Consider the following 25,045-nt stretch of genomic DNA (forward strand, 5'->3'; position numbering starts at 1 on the left):
ATAAAATAACACCCAATTCAGGGTCTTTGGAGGATGAAATGGGTGTAAATGAGCTTCATAAAGTCTAAAGCAGGTACAGTGAAGAGGGCTATGTCATTTTTATCATTGTATTATTGTTATTATTGCTGTGTTACAATCACTATCTTTCCCATAGAGCAACAGTGTTGGACTTGAACCACTGCCAGGTGCATGGTGACCTTTGAAAACCTAAGGCCTGCTCAAGCTGAATCATCTTCTGTTTGGGTATTAGTTCTTACCCTACAGGAACGTGTAGACATGACTAATTAAAGACAGAGAATAAACCATCCCAGAAATAAAAGAACAGAGAACAGAGAACTGAGGCTAAAAGCCTTGGCTCATACATATTTGCTAATACTTGTGTGATGTCAGGCTGCTTGGTGCAGGCTTGTAATTCAATTCTTTCTAATTCCCAGTCCAGTACAATGGGGCCATTTTACTTTTCCTCAGGTGCTTTTAGCACCTTCATCAATGGGTTTCCCCAGGAGGCCTTAGTCAGTGATTATAGAAGATTATCCCCAAAGATGCATTTAATAAAATCCTGAAAGCAGAGGTCTTGCTGTAGAGAACATTCCTTTTCCAGGGCTAAAACCTGGTGATGAAGTGCACTTCATTAACCACCAAGTACTTGTGGGATGGGAACTAGCTGTACAGGATTCAGAAAAATAACCAGACAATAAAGAAGAATACAGTCTCCAAGGAGTTTATTCCTCTCTGGTCATGGGATGTATAAGTAGGACCTAAAGCAAAAACACAACGAGGCTCCTTTTCTTCTCCCACTCAGCTGTACCTAAGTAGATTGGAAGATCTTTCTGGGAGACCGCTGGGAGGTAGTTTGGGAAAATCAGACCCCAGAGGCACCTGGGTGGCTCAGTCGGTTAAGCATCTGCCTTCAGCTCAGGTCATGATCCCAGAATCCTGGGATCGAGCCCCCATGGGGCTCCCTGCTCAGCAGGGAGTCTGTTTCTCTCTCTCCCCCTGCCTGCTGCTCCCTCTGCTTGTGCACCCTCTCTCTCCCTCACATATAATAAAAACTAAAATCTTTAAAAAAATTGATAACTCTAAAAAAAAAAGAAAAGAAAATCAGACCCCAGAAGGAAGGTCAACTTGGCTCAGAAATTTTCTGTAAGTTTGCAAAGTCAGCAAGACCCAGCCCTACTCCCTGCTGGAGTTGGAGAGTTATACTACCTCAAATACAGAGTAAGGCCCAGGTAATCAATTCACTGGGAAATCACTTGCCTTGCCCTATGACACAATGCAGAAACATTGCTATTATAACATGACTTAAGAGCTTCCAGCTGACCCAGGGAGTGCAATGAGTCTAGAGGAAACTGGCAGAAGAGGAAAGCAGAGGAAACCTTATAGGCCATAGCAGGTAAGAACTACAGAGAGAGAAAAAGGAAAAACACAAAACAAAACAAAACAAAACAAAACAAAACACCAACAACTTTATATCCTGGATGCTGATGAAGTTGTACTGTTTCTCAATGGAAGACCACTGTTACCTCAGCAACAATTTACAGACTATTGGGTCAGATGTCTTTCCTGGTAGTAGGGATGAACTGCCTTAATCCATCTCCTAAGTCTCTTCCTTAATCCTTTAGGGTTATTTAGGCAGTATTTAGTGGAGATAAAGTACTAGTGCCCTTCCCTGTCTTTCTTTTATAGCCAAGACCAGTTTTTGCTCTACTTGTTCTTCCCTGGACTATACACTCAGTCATGGGATCCACACTTGGTTCTGGGAGTGGGGGTGGGTATGTGGGGCAGGTTGCATCTCCCAAATATGCATTGCTTTGGATAATTTACTAGTCTTTCTAGGCCCCACTTTCCTCATCTTTAAAATAGGCATAATGTGTGAATAAACTCTTTTTAAGTAAACTTTTATAGACTGTAAAGTACTGAAGATATAGTTGACATATTTACTCCAACATCTGCAATCTACCTGGAGGAGGATTTTGAAGATGAAATAATTGTACTCCTTCCACCTCTAAATAAGGTAAAAGTCTCAAGTCTTTACCCAAACTAAAATCAGAAACTCTTAAATTGGATGGTGGAATGTGGGGAGGGGGCAATAGAATGGATGTTCCTACTGCCTCCAGTCTTTATCCACTCTTTTCATACCCCAGTGGCAAAATAAAATAAGATACACAGGTAGAAAGAGTCTTGTCTGATACTGCAGCCCTTCTCACTTTTTGAACTCTTGAGGGACAGTGCTAAATGGAAAATCTCTTAGATTTACACTAGGGTCAGACCTTGTAGAGAACATACATCCAGGCCTGGTGCAGGGTAGGAGTAGGGCAGTTGCTGGGAGGGGAAGAGAATAGGCTCAGTATATGGGCAAGAACATTACCTCCTTCACCTCCAGGTATAAAAGCCTTATTTGTCTCTCCACCCTTTTTACTGCCAAAGATTGTTGTTTTCTGGAACAGATATGCCAGAAAATCAATATCACCTTACTCCATAACATTGTCTTCCAGAAAGTTAAAATTTCAAGATACTGGAGAGGCCTTGCTATTCAGCCCTACAACACCAACTAACTTAAGGATAGTCACTTTTCATCTACAGGCCTCAGTTTCCTCATCTGCAAACTGGGGATGGTAATCCTTGCCTTGCCCATCTCAGGGTTTGTATAAAGATCCAATGAGATAATGGCTGTAAATACACATTGCAAACTGTAAAGTGAAGCACCTGTATATGCAGTAAATTTCAGCATTTCCATCCCTAGGATTACTGTGCCCTATCTCCATCCTTGGTTTTTACAAATTAAGTTACATCCAACATTCTGGACTATATACAGTATTCCCAAAGAAAGGAGATAGTTGCTCCACTCATCTGAGAACTGTTTTTCTTCAAATCTGACCCACTGTGAGGGAGAGTATCAGCTCAAGTGGCCTATTATAGACATAAGAGGGACTTAAAAACAATCCATGATGCTCACATCTCAGTACTGAGGTTCTCATCTGTCCTGTGCCATCAGCCTTGGGGAGTGAAGTTCCACTTTATTCTGAGAAGCATGTGGAACTGGTGGTGAGGGCTCAGAAACTGATTTTGTTCTACTCTAAACCAAGAAAGCACCAATGGTCCTTGAGCTGCCTTAAGGTCAGGCCTCAGTGAGAACGTTCAGCCCTCAGGGACCCCACTGCAGACCTCAGAAACTTCACTCTCACTTCAAAGACCAAAACTCTGAAGTGAGTTTGGTCATTGGGATCTAGAGATTTAGCCTTGGACTTTAGAAGACCAGACACCAGGAAGGGACAAAAGAGACAAAAGTAGGAAGATTAAATAAATAAATAAATAAATAAATAAATAAATAAATAAATGGAAATCTAGGAAGTACCATTTAAAAAATCAAAAAGACATTGAGTTGAATCTCCACTAAAGAAGGATAAGAGACCTATATGTGGGGAGGAAGATCCTGGCAAATGGGCTAGCTCCAGAGCTGTCCCAGACACAGAAGTCTAGGAGATGAGTGGGGAATCAAGGTGTCAAGCCTCCCCCAAAATGCATGTAGAAGTGTGTGTGTGTGTACTATGGAGGGGGCCAGTGTGAAGGAGCTAAAGGGGGAAGGGTTTGATTTTGTCCCCGAAGTGCTAGGTAGACATATCAATATCTGTATTGTACTGAGAGGCTGCTCCTTCAGGTCTACCTGACAAAGATGCAAGCAATAAAACTCTACGCCATTCATTGGCATCCCCTCCCTTTTTCTCTATCATTAAGCTGAGCTAGGAACATGTCTGGTAGTTCCGTGGCCAAAGAATCTGACTCTCCAGGCTAACTATAATAAGGAAGAAAGAAATGCTGCAGGTCAGTCTTGGAAAATGGTGAAGACCCATCAATCCTTTGGTGCGATGGGATAGGATGTGCCCCATTCATAGAGTACTAGGTGTTGTGGATACCACATCCCAGGCCCCTGCTACTGTTGTGCATAGGAACAAAGCAGGAGAGTCCAGAGAGAATGACCAGGCAAGGTTGCCAGAAGCCCAAGAGACCTAGGGAGGGAGCAGAGCAAGTTAAAAATCTGTGGAGCAATCTCATTAGTCTCCTGTTCTCCTCATCTCTCAAAAAAAAAACCCATATTTTAGGTCAATGGTTGAAGATTCAACAGTAGAAATACATCACTTAGCTAGGTTGATGACAGTTCTACTCTGTTCTATCTTGGTGAGACCATTCCTCATGAAGCCAGCTTTAGTTTTAAGCCCCACATTCTCTAGAGAAACACAAAGTGCTACTTTCCAGAGAGGAAATGCTATCTTTAGACCTCTTCAGGGCTGTCACAAGGCAGAGAAAGCAGATGAGGTCTGTGTGGCCCAAGGAACAGATCCAGGGCCCACAAGTAGATACTACAGGGAGACAGAAGGTTTTTCTTTACATTGAGCTCCAATCTACCAGTCATAGCCACGGTACACATTGGGCAGTAGTAAGCTCTCTGACACTGCAAGTATGTGCGCAAAGGTGACACCAAACATTTGTTGGGGATATTACAGAAGGAACTCAGACATGAATTGGAGGACTTGGAAGGGAAGTGGGACTAGATAACCTTGATAGTAAATAAGATGACTGGTTTGATATCAGTGTTAGATCTCACTTACATGTTGTTCACATTTTCTTGGGTAGACGTAGGGAAGGGGGAGTCATTAAAGGGCCTGGACAATATCTTAGCTGCAGAAATATGGAAAAGGGTTTTAAAAGGCAGTTGGTTATTTGAAAAGAGAATCTATCCTCTCTTCTACCTCATATTGCCTCATGCTACTTAAGCCTTTGAGAAAGTAACATTGGCTATGGAATAATTGCATTGATAAAGTTAGACAAACTCTGGAATGGAGCCCCCAAACTGGACTCTAGCTTAATTCTACCGCCGATTGGCTCTGTGACTTTGAGCAAATTGCTTTCCCTCTCTGTCTCAGTTACTATCTCTCTAAAATGAGGCTAACGAACTCTGACCTGCTTACCACAAAGGGGTGTTATGAAGATCAGACAAGTGTAGTCAATATGGAGGGGTGTATAAATCAGACTGGGGCTGGGAAAGGAAAGAAAAATTAACATGATTTAAACATTTTTAATGCATCAGACACTATAAAAGACGCTTGCACATACATTTCTTACTCAACCCTCACAAGAACTTATGAGGTGAGTAGTACTCTCTACTTTTTATAGTTTAAGGACCTGGGGCTCAGAGAGGTAAAGGGATTTACACAAGGTTCACATAGTTATTAAGGAGTAGAGGTAGATTTCAAATATAGGGCTACCAGATGGCAAGGCTTACAGATTTTCCCATTGTGTCTTGGTGCTTGTACACATGAGCAGAGATAACTGAATATGACTATTACACAGTGAGGCCCTGAGAGAGCTTGTAAAAGACCAGGATAGAAAGACCAGCATCATGTCAACCTGGTTACTTCCTTGACAACTGTAAGCCCAGAAATGTGATCTTTAGCTGACAGACTCCAAAGATTAGCATAGCCACTGCTGCCCCTCCAGTGTTTCTAGCTTGCTCTTCCTCTACCCCTAGCTCTACTGAACAATGTATTCCAGAGTAAAATTCCTTGTGAGGGTCATCCTCAGTTTCTGGTCTTTCTGTCCCACCTTTCCAGCTCACCTCACTAAAGTTAAGGGCTGGGGACTTCAAAGGACATATTGAACTCCAGTCTGTCTTCAGAGTTTTCAGCTGTGTCTCCCCTCAAGGTCTCAGCTCTAGTACAGGAAGCTGAACTGGAAAACTTTTGCAGGTCTAGTTCTGTGCATTCGATGGGGGTGTGGACCCAGTGGGAGTGGCTCTCTGAGGCACAGGAGGCCATGGTAAATGACTCCTGTGTGGGGAAGCCACAAGTTGAGCTGCAGTCGTCATCCAGGATGGGGTTAAGTGGCTGGGTCTCAAAGATTCTTTCACTCAGTGGGGACCCAGGACTAGTCTCCCGGCCAGGTGGCATGGTGAAGAGAGATTCCTCTTCTGCTGCCTCATCAGCCTCAAACTGCAGCGAACCTCCTGCAACTTGAAGCAGAAAGCCACTGGGTCACCCAAAGGCAGGTGCTCCTCTCAGTGGAGAACCTGGTCCTGAGTACAAGAGGGGCAAGGGTCTTGGAAGTACTGCTCCCCTTCCCCTCCCTGGAGATCAAAGTACCTAGCACCAGGCTGAGGTGATACAATGGGGAAACACACTTACACTGGGGTATCAAATTGAGGCTGCCTAGTGTTGGATCAGGAAAAAGAGTCAATTTCTCCAGAGAAACACTTTGTGGGCAGCAGGATTTTGACCCTCTTCTCTCTTGATCTTCCTCCCTTGGTGTTATGTCTGTGTGTTATGTTGTGCCATATGGCAAGAGGCACATTCCAGATGGAATTAAAATTATAGACTTTAAAATAGTGATATTATCTTGTATTACCCAGGTGGCCCCAATGTCATTACATGCGTTCTTACAAGCAGAAGAATAAAAGCAGAGGAGTCAGAGTATCAGAGAGATGTGACATGAAAAGGACTTGACCAATCATTACTAGTTTTGAAATATGAAAAGGGGTCATAAGCCAAAGAATGCAGGTGGTCTCTAGAAACTGAAAATGGCCCTCAACTGACAGACAGCATGGAAATGGGACCTCATCCCTATAACTGCAAGTAACTGAATTCTTCCATCTTCCTGAACAAACAAGGAGATGGATTCTCTCCTCCAGCTTCCAGAAAGGAACACTGTCCTGTGACCCTTTGATTTTGGCCTTGTAAGACTCTAAGTAGGGATCCAGCTAAGCCTACAAAGCTTCTGATCCACAAAAATGGTGAGATAATAAATGGGTGTTGTTTCAAGCCATTGAATTTGTGGTAATTTGTTATGGCAGTGATAGAAATGTAGTACACGCTTCATGTATAAGTCTGATACAGCATCAGGCTATAAACTGAGAGCCCATGGGATGTGTAATTTTTTGACCCACTGCATTGTGGTTGGTTTGTTTATTCATTCATTCATTCACTCATTCATTCAGTATGTATGTATTTTATTATTAGAATTCATCATCAGAGCTTAAAACTATCATACAGAAATTCAGATTTCTGGATTCTTCTGAAAATTCATAAGATCTTAAAACATTGACTATTCCCCCACGGTAAAATAGAAAGAAGAAAGGAAAGGAAAGGAAAGGAAAGGAAAGGAAAGGAAAGGAAAGGGAGGGAAGGGAAGGGAAGGGAAGGGAAGGGAAGGGAAGGGAAGGGAAGGGAAGGGAAGGGAAGAAAGGGAGGAAGGAAGGAAGGAAGGAAGGAAGGAAGGAAGGAAGGAAGGAAGGAAAGAAGGAAGGAAGGAAGGAAGAAAGAAAGAAAGAAAGAAAGAAAGAAAGAAAGAAAGAAAGAAAGAAGAAAAGAAAGAATGAACCACCTGGAGCTGAGTAGCAAATTCCCCTTTGGACAGGAGATGAACTAACTCTTTAGTTTGCTCTAGTCCCTACTCCTCTCTATTACATCATATATTGGATGTAATTCACACATTGATTTTCCCTATATGACTCCAGTATGCATGTTAGTCAATGACTCCTTATAAACACCCTCTCCAAATGAAAAAAAAAGTCTTTTCCTCTTTCTCCTATGGAGACTCTGAAAGAACTACATGCCCTCACATCCCCAGAGAAAGGTACTTCAATATTATCTTGAGGACAGGGGAGAAGCAGAGAAGGGTTACCTATTTCTCCTTTCCTGAGTTAAGAGGAGGGAAACAGGCAATTCTCAGATGTTGCCTCATCTTCATCTTTCTGAGCTCTGGAGCCTAAATGTGTCATTGCCCATGTTCCATGCCCATGCCCCATGACTGGGCAACAGCTCTCTTATTTGAAAAACTGGCTCCAAAGTCAGAAACAAGATCGTCCACCCGAACCACAATGTTCCAGGATCCACCAAATAGTAGAGGAGAAAGAAGCAGAGCTTAAGAGGGTTCATAAAGGGATAACAGTGCTCCCTTTGTGTCCCTGCAGCCCATGAAATGCTAGATTCACCACTGCTTAAGCCAAATCTACATGCTAGGCCTTTTATAGATTATCTGGCATGTCCTAAAGCCAAACTTACCCAAGGAGGTCTATATAAAAGAGATCTTTCTACATAGAAGTTAAAAACTGATATTGTTTTGGGCCCAGTGTCCAGTGGGCTGAGGAAGACTCTGAGCACCAGTGTATCTAAGAAACTTTATCCTCCCCCTTTCTTACTAAATAAGCTCTATTCACTAGCCTGGATTCCTGTTTAGATGTCATTGCAAAGTTCTCAGTTTTCTCAATGACACTAAAGCTGCACTGAACCTTAGTACTCTGGGCTTGTCTTCTAACCCCTTGCCTATTCCTGGCCAGCCCATCATCCCATCTCCCATCTTTACCTTCAGTGACCTGTACTTTCTGTCCTGCATTTTTGGCTAATGGCTAGAGTTGTGCTGAGAACAGATCACAATGGTACCCCTGACATTAAATATGACCTTCCATCTGCAATTTCCATGGCAATCTCCTATGGGCTGGGTCAGACCTCTTTAGGTGTCAGCATTCTCTGGGAAAAAACATCTGGGTCCACCAGCTCCTCTGGAAACTGGGCTCTCAGTTACTCACATGTGGGATATTACTATACTGATAGCAGTTGCCCAAGACCTCATCCACTTTTATTGCAGTCATATCTCAAAACCAGCCATTCATCCTCCATTCCTGACAAGCTCCAGAATCTATATAAGTAGAAATGAAGATTAGAAAAGAACTTAGAAACCAACTAATCCAATGTCAGTTCTCATTTTAAAGATTAGGAATAAAGAGGCCCAAAGAAGCTGGATGACTTATCTAAAGTTGCATAGTAATGTATAGGTTGATTTAGAACCTAGGTATCCAGATTCCATCCCCAGGGTTTTCTCATGGTGTTGTGTTCTTTTTTGAACCCTTGTACCTTAATGAATCAGATTCCATAAACTTGCAGGGTTGGCCTCAGTTGCCTCTGAAGCCCCATGCTTTCTATGGCCACCCACAGATAGTCCACCCCTGAGGTTTTTCAGCACTGTAGGGAAGGCCCATTAACTCTGAGCCCCAGAAAATTCCTCTCTTCTGCTAATCAGAGCCTTGATCCTGATTCATGTAATATGTGAAGCAGCTACCCTTACCGTGCTGGCAATGTCTGTTGAAAAACTGCTTGCAGTAGAAGAAGAAGAGCCCCAGGAAGGCCAGGGTAAACACCACGAGCAGACTGCTCATCAGTGCAACAAGCGTGGCCTCCTGAGGGGGCACTGTGGGTACATCTGCCTTCACAAAGCTCAACTGGAAGGCACCTGTGAGACAAGAAATTGGGGGAAGTCAGTCACTGTGGGCAGTCAATAGTCACCCTAATACTGGGACTGGACTTCCTTAGACCATTGTCCTCTCCCTAGGAACTTCTCCAGTTAGGGCTGCTAAGCTGGTTTTAATTCTTTATAGAGCAGGGAAAAATATAAAGAATGAAATGGAGATTGGTATGGTATCAGTTGGTATGATATCAGTTAAAACAGTTATTCAAAGATACACATATTTTATGGTCTTTCCATGTCACATCTAGTTATATAACCTAGAAAACTGGAAATGAACTAAAATGTTTATCAGTACGGTACAGGATAAATAAATTATGTAATGATATAATATTGTCATATAGCTTAAAATAAAAGACCCGTATGGATCAATATAAATGATCCAGTAGGGAAAAAGCAAATTGGGAAAAGTGAGTATATAGCTTGAAGTAAAGATTATATATAATATTTAGAAAAAAAGGAATTCTATTAGACCTGTGTAATCTTTGTTCTTTTTAAGAAAACCTGAAGCAAATATGCAAAATGTTAAAATTTATTAATTTTGGATGTTGTGCAACTAACTTTTTTTTTTAAAGATTTTATTTATTTTTGAGAGAAAGAGAGAGCATGAGCAGGGGGTAGGGACGGAGGGAGAAGCAGACTCCCTGCTGAGCAGGGAGCCTGACTTAAGACTCTATCCCAGGACCCTGGGATCATGACCTGAGCCAAAGGCAGATGTTTAACCGACTGAGCCACCCGGGTGCCTGCAACTAACCATTTTTATATTTTTCTTCATTTTAAATATTTCTACATATTTGAAATATTTCATAATATAAAAATACCAATAATTTTAAGAGCGTGAGTGTATATATACATATGGTAAATAGTTAAAAATAAAAGATAGAAAAATGGATAGTGGTATGGGAGTAGACTAGATCTTAGTCTATTCAGGCTTTTACTATTCCTAAGCAATAGAGACTCCTTTAAACCTGATAATATCATCATCATTATCATCTACAAGTGTACAAATATTATAATTTATAAAGTGTTTTCTAAATCTATTAATTAATTATACTTAGGCATCCCATAAAATATGAAGAATGGTGATTATCATGACTTACATTCTTTTCAGATGATGTAAAGAGGGTTGTACAGATAATGTATTGTGAAACAAAAATTCAAATCTAACCTTTTCCCTTGCCAATCTGCTCTACAGGAAGGAGTAAAGGTGGTAGGGGAAGTGTTTACTACACTGTCCCTGTCTTGCTACCACTCAATGGGTTGCAGGAAAACAGGAAAAGAGAACTGGATACACACACTGAACCTCAGAGGTGGGTGTCTGCTTTGTGCATGGGATGCACTCTTGGTCCTGCAGTCCTCCAATGCGTGTCTTTCGGTAGAACCTATGGTCAGAGCAATAAGGAATGGCAAGGTAATAAAATAAGCAAAGCACATGGGCTGGTCCTTACTGAGACCATAAGCAACTTCTAAAAGTCTTGCCCTCCTGGAAGGCAGCACCCATTCCCAATACTCATGAATGATCTGCCTCTATGTCTGATTCTGAATCAGAGTCCCATATGCTCCACCTCTTCCCCCATTCACCACACCTGATAGCTAAAAGGGGAATTAGTCTTATAAGAGAGGGGAGCACTGCTTTGAAATCAACTGATTCATAATCTCTTTTATGTCTACAGTGAGATTGACCTTGAATCTTGGGCCTTGGGTCAAGCATGCCAGCATGATAAAAAAGGTTGTTAAGTATTCATCTGTGGCTGACCATGTGCTAGGCACTTTGTAGGGGGATCGTGGGAAGACACTGCTTCTCTCCATGGGAGCTTAAGCTCATCATGATATGGACAGTTAGAATACTTCAACTAGACTCTGAGAAGTAAGGATGAAAAAGACCTCCAAGGAATATAAAAGGTCCTGAAAAGCTTGGTCTCACACAGTAGGCTCACCTAGGCAGACAGTCCCCACAGACAGCATTAGAAGTAGCTGTGCAGTTGGCCTTCTGGATACGATTGATGACAGCACAGGTGATGCAAGTCTGACATCTATGGTGGCCCCAGCTGCTTTTGAATCTGCGGGGAGGGCAAGCGGTGCAGTATGCATCTCCACCTTCTCCATAACCACAATCCTGCAGAGAGATAGGAATCACCAACATTGTTCTACAGATATTTGGAGAGAGGATCACCTATGGAACAAATAGACATCGTATACAGTAGTGCTTTACAAACTGAAAGTTGTAACACATTTATGAATCATAAAGTCAATTTACAAGTTTGAGATCAGCATTGAAATTGAAAAAGAAAACAAAATAATTATATAAAATATCAGAGGGCATATACTAATGCTAAGTATCAGTCAGCATAGGCTAGGTTATGCTATGGCAAAAAGCAAATTCCAAATCCCAGTGTCTTAAAAGAACACAAGTTTATTTCTCACTCAACTATTTACCTACCAGAGGTCTAGTAGGAGCTATGCTTTACATTATTCTCACTGGGCTACACAAGGTGACTGAGGCTTTATCTTTGTGTTGCCATGATTGGAGCATCAGGGAAAAGAGAACATTGTGAATTGTCACTGGCTCTTATTTTCTTCCAGAAATGATCCATTTCACTTTGTTCACATGTCTTTGACCACACATATCATCTGATTATTAGTAACTACACAAGTAAAAGAAAGTGAAATTCTACAATATTTTAGAAGGCGGGAAGGTGGAAATATTTGACAAATAGCTATATCACCACCAATACTTCAATATTGTTTGGTAAACTTTTACAGATAAAATATATGCAAGTATGTATTCGATTGTGATAAAATATGTATTCTTTACTCTTGGAAATGGTAAAAAAAAGTTTGAATGCCAATGATATAGAGGATTGCTGAGTGACCCAGCTGGTTCTTGTCTCAGGTCTAATATTGACTTAGTGTAACTCTAGCCAGACCCTCTCCACTTCTGAGCATCAGAAGCCCCAACATCTGAAGAGGCTGAAGTAGATAGTCTCTAAATATTCTTCCAGTTCTGACATTCTAACTTAGGTACAAGGCAACTGCCTGATATATCATAGCTCTTTCTCATAATACAACTCTAGTTATCAAGGGATATTAACTATTTGCTAGCTGTGGCAGAAATTGGCTGGTTGTGTGCCAAACTAAGTCTCCTTTCTTCCTGAGAATACCACTAGCCAACATTCCCTAACCCCATTGTAGTTAGGTGGGCCCATGTGCCTAATTTCTAACTAATGGAACATGGACAAAATGATGTATGTCTCTCTCAGGCCAGGCCCCAAGAAATCTGCCTTTTCCCCCCTTATTCTTATTTTATATTCAAAACTGCCTTAATTTTATTTATACTGTAATTTTCTGGCACAAGAACACCAAGAGAAATGCTGAAATCAATATATTAAAAATGACAGGACATCAAGAAAATGAAGGAGGTGGCAGCTCCAAGCTCTCATTTCCTCATAGTAACATAAAAAAGCATGCAGAGGGGCACCTGGGTAGCTCAGTTGGTTGAGCATCCAGCTCTTCATTTCAGTTCAGGTCATGATCTCAGGGTCCCAGGACTGAACTCCACGTCCAGCTCCATTCTCATCAGGGTGTCTGCTTGAGGACTTTTCTCCCTCTCCCTCTGTCCCTCCCCTTGCCTGTGTGTTCTCTCTCTCTCCCGCTCAAATAAATATTTTAAAAAGAGAAAAGTATGCAGAAGTTGTCAGAATCAAAGTTGTCAGAACTCTGGGAAACAAAGCAATTAAGCAAATGCTGAAGCAAAAAGAAGACAACTTGAAAATGAAAGGAAAGCTTTATGCCATTTTTGCTTGGCTTTACTGCACCCCTCTCCTGAACAGCACCAGTTCTAAAGTGAAGGCAATCTTAAAGTGGCAGCAGCCTGTGTTCTTAGTGGGAGTCCTTCATCCCTCGTTCTAGAGTGAACTGAGCAAAACTTATTCACAAATTATTGTGTATGATGGTTCTAACCTATCTGGTGGCTACCTGAAAGACTGGTACAAAGTACTTGTTCACTTCTGTTTCACTCAATTCAGAATTCAGACTGGAAAAGGGTGGGCATTTATTTTTAAAAAATGTTGCAAAGCAAACTAACAAACCACAGATACCTGGGGCAAGAAATTATGAAGAAAGAAACACAATATACTTCCTTTTTTTTCCAAAATATTTTTTTATTATATTATGTATTCACCATACAGTACATCCCTGGTTTTTGATGTAAAGTTTGATGATTCATTAGTTGCATATAACACCCAGTGCACCATGCAATACGTGCCCTCCTTACTACCCATCACCAGCCTATCCCATTCCCCCACCCCCTCCCCTCTGAAGCCCTCAGTTTGTTTTTTCAGAGTCCATAGTCTCTCATGCTTCATTCCCCCTTCTGATTACCCCCCCTTCCTTTATCCTTTTCTTCTCCTACAATATACTTCCTAAACTTGGAAAGGTTAGAAAAAATGACACATGTGTTGGGAAATGAAAACATTCAGAAGCACCCATATATATGGGGGAATTTAAAAAGGCACATGCATTCCTAGGGCAAGAGACATGCTTATAAAAGGGAAAGACCCAAAGCTTACACATTGGGCTAATCCATAGGCTGAGTGCAAGTTTGGCTAAATGTTGAAGGAGTGCTTTAGCACAGACCTAATCTGCAAAGACTAGGAAAGGTCCATTTTTGTTTATTTTTTTTTACTTCTGGCACTCAAGGAAATATCTATCAAAATATTAGTGGGGCCCCTGGGTAGCTCAGTAGATTAAGTGTCTGCCTTCGGCTTAGGTCATGATCTCAGGATCCTGGGATCCAGCCCCACATAGGGAGCCACATTCAGCAGGGACTCTGCTTCTCCCTCTCCTTCTGCCCCTCCCCCTTGCATGCTCTCCCTCTCAAATAAATAAGTAAATAAATGAATAAATAACAATAGTAGCTAACCATGACCTAAATGAACAGAGACTAAATGACCACGACCACATATGGAAAAGAATACAGTGTTTGAAAAAGGAGTTTGGAAAAACACCTAAATAAAGAACTAATAAAGCCTTCAATAAATGCAATTTTTTAAGAAAGCTAATCGTGAGAAAGAAAAAAATACCCTGATTAATGCCACATTATAATAAAAAATGATTAGTTTTGAACAAAAAAGTGACAAAACATATAAAGAAACAGGAATGTATGGCTCATTTAAAGAAACAAATAAAATTGATGGAATGTGTTTCTGAGTAAGTCCAGATATTGGACTTATTAGACAAAGACTAGAAGACGAATATCTTAAATATATTCAAAGAAAAACATGAACTAGAGAAATCAGAAATAAGTGTATGAACAAAATGGTAATATCAAAATTATAAAAAGAAACCGAACAGAAATCCTGGATCTGAAAAGTAAACTAACTGGAATGAAAAAATTCACTATAAAAGTTGAATATTAGCTCTCAGCAGGTAGAAAAATGAATGAGGAAACTTGAGGACAGTTGAAATTATCAACTCTAAGAAACAGAAATAAAAAGGAATGAAGAGAATAAACAAAACCTGAGAGACACCATCAAATGGACTAAAAAACAATTGGGATTCCCAGAAAGAAAAGAGAGAAATAAAAAAGCAGAAACAATATTTGAAGAAATAATAGCTAAAAATTTACCAAATTTGATGAAAGTCATTAATAAACACATCCATAATGCTCAATGAACTTAAAGTAGGAAAAATCCAGAGACCCATAATAAGACATATCACAAATAAGATGTACAGAGCCAAAGACAAAAAATCTTGATGTAACAATAGATAAACAATTTGTTAAGTACAAGGAATCATATTTTTTCTCAAAAAATATGGAGGCTGGAGGCAATATGATGAGCCATGTAAGTGTCAAAAGAAATAGACTGTTAACAAATTATTCTTTAGCCAGGAAAAAAATTCGTTAAAAATGAAGGAGAAATTAAAACATTTCTAGATAAACAAAAGTAGAGGCAGTTTAATATTACCAGATCTGTTCTACAAGAAATGCTAATGGGAATTCTCTAGGTTAAAATTAATGGATGCTGGATAGTAACTCAAAGCCACACAGGGAGATAAATATCTCTGGTAAAGGTAAATACATGAGCAAATATAAAAGGCATCATTATTGCATTTTCAGTTTTTCACTCCACCTTTTATTTCCTATATGATTTAAAAGAAAAAAATAATAATTATAAATCTATGATATTGGGCACATAATTAATAACAAAATTGACAATAATAACATAAAGGGAGGTGAGACAATGCTGTATAAATCAGAGTTTGTGTATGCTATTGATACTTGGTATCAATTCAAACTACATTGTTAAAATTTAGGATGTTAAAGAGAATCTGCATGGTAACTAAAAAGAAAATATCTAAAAACATACGCAAAAGAAATGAAAAGGGAATTAATAAAACATCTTACTGCAAAAAAAGTCAGCTAGCAAAAAAGGTAATAATGTAGGAAATGAGGGAAAAATGGTATAAAATATACATAAGACAAATAACAATGTAAAAAGTACTCTCTTATCAGTATTACTTTTTTTTCTAGTATTTCTCTTAATGTCAGTGTTTTAAATGCTCTAAAGGCAGATATTGGCAGACTGGATAAAAAACAATAACAAGGGGCTCCTGGGTGGCTCAGTCATTAAGCATCTGCCTCTGGCTCAGGGTGTGATCCCGGCATTCTGGGATCGAGCCCCACATTAGGCTCCTCTGCTGGGACCCTGCTTCTTCCTCTCACACTCCCCCTGCTTGTGTTCCCTCTCTCACTGGCTGTTTCTCTCTGTCAAATAAATGAATAAAATCTTTAAAAAAAAAGAAAAGGAAAGGAAACAGTATGGAATTTCCTCAAAAAGGCATTGATAGAAATACCATACAATCTAGCAGTTCCACTTCTGTGTTGTTATCTGAAGAAAACAAATACCTCAATATAAAGAGACATATGCACCCCCCCATGTTTGTTGCAACATTATTCACATTTGCCAAGCTATGTGGCTTATGGAGGCAAACTATGTGTCCATCTATAGATAAAAGGATAAAGAAGATGTGGTGTGTATGGAATATTAGCCATAAACAATAATGAAATCTCACCATTTGCAACAACTTGGATGGACCTAGAGGGTATAATGCTAAGTGAAATAAATCACAGAGAAAACCAATAATTTCATTTTTTTGTGGAATCTAAAACAAAAAAGTAAACAAAATAAAATGGAAACAGACTCATAGATACAGGAAACAAACTGTTGGTTACTAGAAGGGGAGGGGTTGGGGTGGGGTAAATAGGTAAAGCTGATTAAGTGGTAAAAACTTCCAGTTATAAAATAAGCAAGTCATGGTGATGTACATAATGGGAACTATAGTCAATAATATTTAATAACTTTTTATGGTAACAGATGATAAGTGGACTTTGTGGGGATCAATCATAATATATAGATATAAGCAATCACTATGATTTACAGTTGAAACTAATAGGATAAATGATAGCATGTCAATAATAATTCAATAAAATATTTAAAATTAAAAAATAAAAGTATTTTGCAGTACTTTTTTTTTACTTATTAGATTGACCAAAAATCTAAAATGTTTGACGGCATTGTTGCTAAAGCTGTAGGGAAACAGGCATATAGTTGGTGGTGATAGATGCTGGCTAACTGAACATAGAAAAAAAAAGGAGAGGTACTGGGATGTATGGTGGATTACAAACTGACCATATGATAAAAATCACATTATGGGAAACACAAATATGAGCCAAATGTAATAAAATCCTTTATAATCTTAAAAAAAAGAAAGAAAAAGAAAATGGCACAGCCTCTCGATAGGGGAATTTGGCAATATCTAACAAAATTGCATAAGCCTTTACTCCTCAACCCAAAAATTGTACATTTAGAAATCTATAACATAGGTAAAATTGTAAAAATACACAAAGGTGTGTGTATAATTCCATAATTCTACTCATAGCTCTCTATTTAATAGCAGAACTGTCCATCAAGAGGAGACTGGTTGCATAAACTGTAAAACATATACAGTGAGTAATTTGCAGGTATAAAAGAATGCAGACTATCTATATATAATGGAATAGATGATCTTCTAAACATATTTTCAGTTGAAAAACTTGAAGGTAGTGAAAAGCATGATATCATTTATCTAAAAGGTGGGTTAGGTAAGTTTGGTAACAGTTCACATACATATACAAACACACACAGTTTTGCTTATATTACAGAAATAAACAATAGAACGATAAACCTTAAAACAATAGAACGACAAACCTTATACATTTGACTTTGGAATAATGTATTTTCACATAATTATAGAGCAAAATTAAATTAACAAAATCCCTAAAAATTTAAGTTAAAAAAAGTAATCTAAAATGAATAAGAGACAGAAGTGTTTGCAGATGGTGGTTTGCCTCATCCCTCGAATACTACCTGAGGACTGATAGAACAATCTGTACAAATACAGGGAGGGAAGAGGCCACTCTGAGGAAGGTAGGAAGTGCAGAGATATGGCTTGGGGGATAAATGGCTCTTGGGTGCTGTGGAGGGGAGGGAGCCCTGGTCACAGGGAAAGGTAAGGGAGAGTGGAGTGCTTAGGGATAAACAAAAGGTAAACACTTCCACAAAGCATTTGGCAGGGAAAAAGAGGTGCTGAATTTCATGAGTTTTTGCAACCAGTGGGGCTCAAAGACTGGAGTTTTAGAGGTTCTCAGAATTGATGTGATGGAAACCTGAGTTCACTGCCCTACTCTTGGGCTGGAGGCAAGAAAACAACCCCGGGGGCAGACTGTGTGATCTCAGGATTACCTAAAGGGCATGGGAAAAGACTGTTCATACTTTTTGAAGCACATCTGTGAGAGGTAGCATTGCCTCTCTGGGGACAAAAGAAGCAGCAGGCACCATTTCCCTCCCCTCCCTTCAGCATAGGTGCAGAGACACCTGCTGAGGGCAGCTAACCCAGACACTAGCTATCTGGCAGGCTTGCTCCAAAGCCACACCTCTGCACTCTGTTGTGTCTGCCCTTCTGGGTCAAACCTGCATCAGTCCCAGTAGGGCAAGAACCTTTCCAGAAGACAGGTTCAGGTCCCCACACTGCTGTGGAATTTTAAAAGTCAGCAGGCTTAGCTAGGTTACAGCCCAAGGTATGCTGTTCTACTCCAGGCAGGCTAGTGAGCCAGAGACAGTATGAAGTCAGCAATCTGAAAAATGCTTGTGATAAATAGGGGGAAGTTATTTGCTCCTCTGAAAGTGGTTCCCTAATAGCTGCAAACACAGGCTTCCCTCTCCAGAGACAAAGGAGCTGACTGGTGCCATTTCTTTCCCCCACCCCTCAACATAAACCAATTTCAGTGAACAGTATGAGGCCAACAGTGGGCCTAACCTGCTTACACCATGTTCTGTGCCCCTGTCCTCTGCTTCTACTGCTTTTCTTGGGTAAGTGTGCCTAACAACCAGCACAGAGGGCCCCTCCCCCAGCAGACCAGAACAAACCACCACAGGCACCATGTCTACTAACCAGAGTTCTGCAAAGCTTCAGTTCTAGTGGAAATATCATCAGATCTATTTTAAGAAGCAGACCAGAGCACACCTAGTTAAAACTCGCCACACTCTGGCCAAGGTCCAAACACTCCCCACAGTAGGCAAAGAGAAACTCTGCAGATGACTGACCTAGGGGGTAGAGCAACCAAAACACAGCAGCAGAGTGCACACAGCAACACCAGAGACACTTACTGAGTGGCAGGCCCTGGACATTATATGACCTCTTCTTAATAAAGCCATTACTCTCAGGAGCAGGAAACACAGCAGCTTTCCTAACACACAGAAGAACACAGAGACCTAGACAAAATGCCAAAACGGAGGAATTCATTCCAGAAGAAAGAACAAAACATCACAGCCAGGGATCAAATTGAAGCAGATATAAGTATTATGTCTGATTTAAAGCAACAATCATAAGGATACTATTTGGGTTTGAGAAAAGCATGGAAGATGTCAGGGAGACATTTAATGCAGAGATAAAAGAGGCAAAAAAAAAAGGCCAAAATGAAAAATACAATAACCAAGATTAGAAACTCGACATAATGACCATAAGGATGGAAGAAGCAGAGGAACATATATGTGATATAGAAGATAGAATTATGTAAAGTAATAAAGCTGAACAAAAAAGAGAAAAAAATTTTTGGATTACAAATGTAGACCTAGGGACCTCAGTGACTCCATCAAACATACAAACATTCATATTATAGGAGTCCCAGAAAAAAAAAAGAAGAAAAGAGGGAAGAAGGTTTATTTGAGGAAATTAGAGCTGAAAACTTCCCTAATCTGGGGAAGGAAACAGGCATACAAATCCATCAGGCCCCGAGAACGCCCATGAAAATCAACAAAAGCAGGCCTACACCAAGACACATTGTAATTAAATTTGCAAAATATAGTATGGTGAAAAAATGCTGAAAGTATCAAGACAAAAGAAGTCCATAATTTACAAGGAAGACCCATAAGGCTAGCTGCAGATCTCTCCACAGAAACTTTGCAAGCCAGGAGAGAGTGGCATGATATATTCAACGTGCTGAATGGGAAAAATCTGCAGAAAAGAATACTCTACCCAGCAAGGCTATCATTTAGAACAGAAGGAGCGATAAAGAGTTTTCCAGACAAACAAAAACTACAAACTAACATTCAGAACAGAAGCAGAGATAAATGTGTTCCCAAACAATTTAAAACTAAAGGAATTTCTGACAACTAAAACAGCCCTGCAAGAAATATTAAAGGGGCCTCTTTGAGTGGGAAGGAAAGAACAAAAGTGACAAAGACTGGAAAGGAACAGAGAAAATCTCCAGAAACAGCAAGATAAGTAATACAATGACTCTAAACACATACCTATCAATAATTACTCAGAATGTAAATGACTAAATGTTTCTATCAAAAGACATAGGGTGTCAGAATAGATAAAAATAACAAGACCCATGTATATGCTGCCTACAAAAGACTTGTTTTAGACATAAACACACCTACAGATTGAAAATGAGGGGATGGATAAATAATTATCATGCAAATGGACATCAGAAGAAAGCCAGAGTAGCTATAGTTATATCAGATAAACTAGATTCTAAAACAAAGAATGTAAGAGGAGATGAAGAAGGACACTATATCATAATAAAGGGGACTGCCCAATAAGAAAATCTAACAATTTTAAATATTTTTGCCCCCAGCACGGGAGCATGAGCACCCTATTATACAAAACAATTAATAACAAACATAAACTCATTGATAATAATACCGTAATTTTTGGGAATTTAACATCCTACTTACATCAATGGAGAGATCACCTAAAAAAATCAAAAAGGAAACAATTGCTTTGAATGACACATCGGACCAGATGGACATAACAGATATATTTAGAACATTCCATCCTAAAGCAACAGAATACACATTCTTTTCAAGTGCACAGGGGACATTCTTCAGAATAGATGATACACTAACCCAGAAATAAGGCCTCAACAAGTATAAGAAGACTGATATACCATGAACATTTTCTGACCACAATACTACAAAACTTGAAGTCAACTACAAGAAAAATTTTGTAAAGACCACAAATACATAGAGGTTAAAGAACATGCTACTAAAGAATGAATGGGTCAACCAGGAAATTTAAAAATAACTTTAAAAAAACACATGGACCACGAGAGACTATGGACTCTGGGAAACAAACTGAAGGTTTCAGAGGGGAGGGAGGTGGGGGATTGTGATAGGCCGGTGATGGGTATTAAGGAGGGCACATATTGCATGGTGCACGGGGTGTTATATGCAAATAATGAATCATGGAACATTGCATCAAAAACTGGGGATATATGGAAAAACAACAGCTAATATCATCCTCAAAGGGGAAAAACTGAGAGCTTTACCTCTATAGTCAGGAAAAGACAGGAATGTCCACTCTCACCACTGCTATTTAACAGAGTACTGGGAGCCCTAGTCTCAACAGTCAGACGACAAAAAGAAATAAATACGTCTAAATTTGGAAGAAGTCACACTTTCATTATTTGCAGATGACATGATACTCTATATAGAAAATCTGAAAGATTGCACCAAAAAATTGCTAGAATTGATAGACAAACTGAGTAAAGTCCTGGGATATAAAATCAATGTACTGAAATCTGTTGGGTATCTATTTGCCAATAATGAAGCAACAGAAAGAGAAATCAAGGAACCGATCCCATTTACAATTAAACAAAAACCATAAGACACATAGGAATGAACTTGACCGAAGTGGTAAAAGATTTGTACATGAAAAACTATAAAAAACACTGATGAAAGAAGTTGAAGATGACACCAAAACATGGAAAAATATTCCATGCTTATGGATCGGAAGAACAAATATCATTAAAATGTCTATATTACCCAAAACAATCTACAAATTTTATGCAATCCCTACCATAATACCACCAGCATTTTTCACAGAACTAGAACAAAAAATCCTAAAACCTTTATGGAAGTACAAAAGACCCAAATAGCCAAAGCAACATTGAAAAAGAAAAGCAAAGCTGGATGCATCACAAATCTGTACTTCAAGTTATGTGAAAAAGATGTTGTGATCAAGACACTATTGTACTGGCACAAATATAGACACAAAGATCAATGAAAGAGAATAGAGAACCAAAAAATGGACCCACAACTATGTTGTCAACTAATCTTCAACAAAGCAAGAAAGAATATCCAATGGAAAAAAACAGGCTCTTCAACAAATGGTGTTGGGAAACTGGACAGCTACATGCAAAGGAATGCAACTGGAACACTTCCTTATACCATACAGGAAAAATAAATTCAAAATTGATGAATGACCTAAATGTGAGACAGGAATCCATTACCTATTACATAGGTAATAACTACTTTGAGACTGGCTGTAGCAACTTCTTACTAGATATGTTTCCTGGGGCAAGGGAAACAAAAGGAAAAATAAACTATTAGGACTTCATCAAGATAAAAAGCTTCTGCACAGCAAACAAAAAATCAATAAAACAAAAAGACAACCTTCAGAATGGGAGATATTTGCAAATGACATATACAATAAAGGGTTAATATCCAAAATATATAAAGAAGGTATGAAACTAAATACTCAAAAAAAAAAAAAAGCCCAGTTAAAAAATGGGCAGAAGACACGAATCTACATTTTTCCTAAGAAGACGTACAGATGGGGGCACCTGGGTGGCTCAGTTGTTTAAGTGGCTGCTTTCAGATCAGGTCATGATCCCAGGGTCCTGGAATCAAGTCCTGCATCATTGGGCTCCTTGCTCAGCAGGAAGCCTGCTTCTCCCTCTCCCCCAGCTCATGCTCTCTCTTGCTATCTCTCTCTCTCTCAAAAATAAATAAAATCTAAAAAAAAGATGTACAGATGGCTAATAGACATATGAAAAGATGCTCAACATCACTCATTGTCAGGGAAATACAATCAAAACTACAAGGAGATACTACCTCATACCTGTCAGAGTGGCTAAAATTAGTAACAGAAGAAGCAACAGGTATTGGTAAGGATGCAGATAAAGGGAACTCTCTTACATACTGCTGGTAGGAATGCAAATGGTGCAGCCCCTCTGGAAAACAGTATGATGGTTTCTCAAAAAGTTGAAAATCAAACTACCCTACAATCCAGCAATTATACTACTAGGTATTTACCCAAAGGATACAAAAATACAGATTTGAAGGGATACATGTACCCCAATGTTTATAGAAATGTTATGAACAATACCACATTACACAAAGAGCCCAAATGTCCATGGACTGATGAATGCATAAGGAAGATGTGGTCTATTTATACAATGGAATATAACTCAGCCATCAAAAAGAACTAAATCTTGCCACTTGCGGGGACATGGATGAGAGTATTATGCTAAGGAAAATAAGTCTGTCAGAGAAAGATGAATACCATACCATATGATTTCACTCATATGTGGAATTTAAAAAGAAAATAGATTAATATAATGGGGCAAAAAGAGAGTCAAACCAGAAAACAGACTCTTAACTATAGAAAACAAACAGGGTTACTGGAGGGGAGATGGGTGGAGGGATGGGTTAAATGTGTGATGGTTATTAAGGAGGGCATCTGTTGTAATTAGCACTGGGTGTTGTATGTCAGTGATGAGTCACTAAATTCTATATCTGAGACTAATATTACAACTGCATATTAACTAAGTGGAATTTAATAAATCTTGGAAACAAAATGAATGAGAGAGAGGGAGAGGTGGAGAGGGAGAAGTGGAGGGATAGAGAATATGAATCAATATAATATACTGTCATCATGCCTGGCAGTAGTAAGTCCTGAATGAACATTAGGTATTTTCCATATAGGAGGCAAGTTTTTATATTATCAATAGCACTGGAATTAGTATACATGAACCTGACTCATAACTTCTTCACTTACTAGAGAAGGGAATGATGGGAGCTAGCTAGTATTTACTGAGAACCAACAATGTGTCAGCTACTTTTCCTCATTTTATTAATTCAGAATATATTATTGGGCAAACACTATGTGCCAGGGTGCTATTCAGGATGTTGTGTTAGGTAATTGAATTTATTAATTAGACAAAAATCGCTGCCCAATATACTAACATTCTTGTGTATACTCCATAAAACTCTGTATGATGAACATTATCATTTTTATGTTTCACAAATAAACATGGGACACAAATGGTTCTGTCATAAGTGGTCTGGCCTGGGAAGCTTCTTACCTGTGGCCCTGAGTCTCCTCATCCACAATCAGAGACACCAGATTGCCAGGGTACTGTCCAGATGGATCTCAAAGCCACAAGTGCCCAATCCAAGAAATCTCCTGTCTTGTAGGTCTGAGATTCTTCTTCCCCACCTAGAGACAGGTCGCCATGATACACTGGCAACTGGTATCCTACAACAACAAGCAGTCTGACCAGGGAAGTGTTCTCTCTCTCTACAAATCAGAGACTTCCTTTTTGCAATAGAGAAACACCAGTTAGTGCCTAGCCCAGGGAAATTCCTTCTACCTCTCAGACAGCACCAGTAAAGAGTAGTGAGAGCCACAGCAGCACCAGATAAACTATACAGACTAAAGTCATACTGCAAAGACTTTGAAAACTAAGCTGTCATTAGAACCATACTCACAAATGCAGGCCAAGACAGATGTGCTAAACCTAGTGATCACCTGCTAAAATAAAAATTTAAATAGGTCATTTAGTCTCTTAACATTATTATCAAAATTTCCAAGATATATTTTTTATGTCTCCTATAATAACAAGAATGAGGAAAATCACATAAATGAGAAAAGGCAATCAACTGACACCATCACTTAAATGAATCAGATGTTGGAATTATCTGACAAGGATTTTAAAGCAGCCATCATACAAATGCTTCAACAAGCAATTACAAATTATCTTTCTTTTTTAAAGATTTTATTTATTTATTTGACAGAGATAGAGACAGCCAGCGAGAGAGGGAACACAAGCAGGGGGAGTGAGAGAGGAAGAAGCAGGCTCATAGAGGAAGAGCCTGATGTGGGGCTCGATCCCATAACGCCGGGATCACGCCCTGAGCCGAAGGCAGACGCTTAACCGCTGTGCCACCCAGGTGCCCCGCAATTACAAATTATCTTGCAATAAAAGAATAATTAGAAAATCTCAACAAGAAGTTATAAAATATATATTGTCACATAGAAACTGTAAAAATAAAGAAATGAAACAAATAAAAAATCTCACTGAATAAGCTCAATAGTAGAGAGGAACTGACAAATGAAAGAACTACCACACTTGAGGGCAGAG

General features: G+C 39.4%; 1 protein-coding gene across 5 annotated transcripts in view; it reads right to left on the bottom strand.

Moving 5' to 3' along the window:
* Positions 1 to 981: 981 nt before the first annotated feature.
* Positions 982 to 25,045, bottom strand: part of EDA2R (ectodysplasin A2 receptor) — a 48,483-nt gene continuing 24,419 nt past the window's right edge. For 3 of the 5 annotated variants that reach the window (XM_019808855.2, XM_034649667.1, XM_034649668.1), the window contains 4 exons: positions 11,229 to 11,407; positions 10,588 to 10,673; positions 9,115 to 9,279; positions 982 to 6,007 (listed from right to left, as the gene is read on the bottom strand). In XM_019808855.2, coding sequence (XP_019664414.1) covers positions 5,625 to 6,007; positions 9,115 to 9,279; positions 10,588 to 10,673; positions 11,229 to 11,407 — 813 coding nt within the window. In that variant the 3' untranslated portion in view covers positions 982 to 5,624. The remainder of the gene's footprint in view (positions 6,008 to 9,114; positions 9,280 to 10,587; positions 10,674 to 11,228; positions 11,408 to 25,045) is intronic. The other 2 variants (XM_034649669.1, XM_034649670.1) reach the window with 1 other exon arrangement.

Source organism: Ailuropoda melanoleuca, chromosome X (assembly GCF_002007445.2).
Source record: "Ailuropoda melanoleuca isolate Jingjing chromosome X, ASM200744v2, whole genome shotgun sequence".
In the NCBI taxonomy this organism is placed as follows: domain Eukaryota; kingdom Metazoa; phylum Chordata; class Mammalia; order Carnivora; family Ursidae; genus Ailuropoda; species Ailuropoda melanoleuca.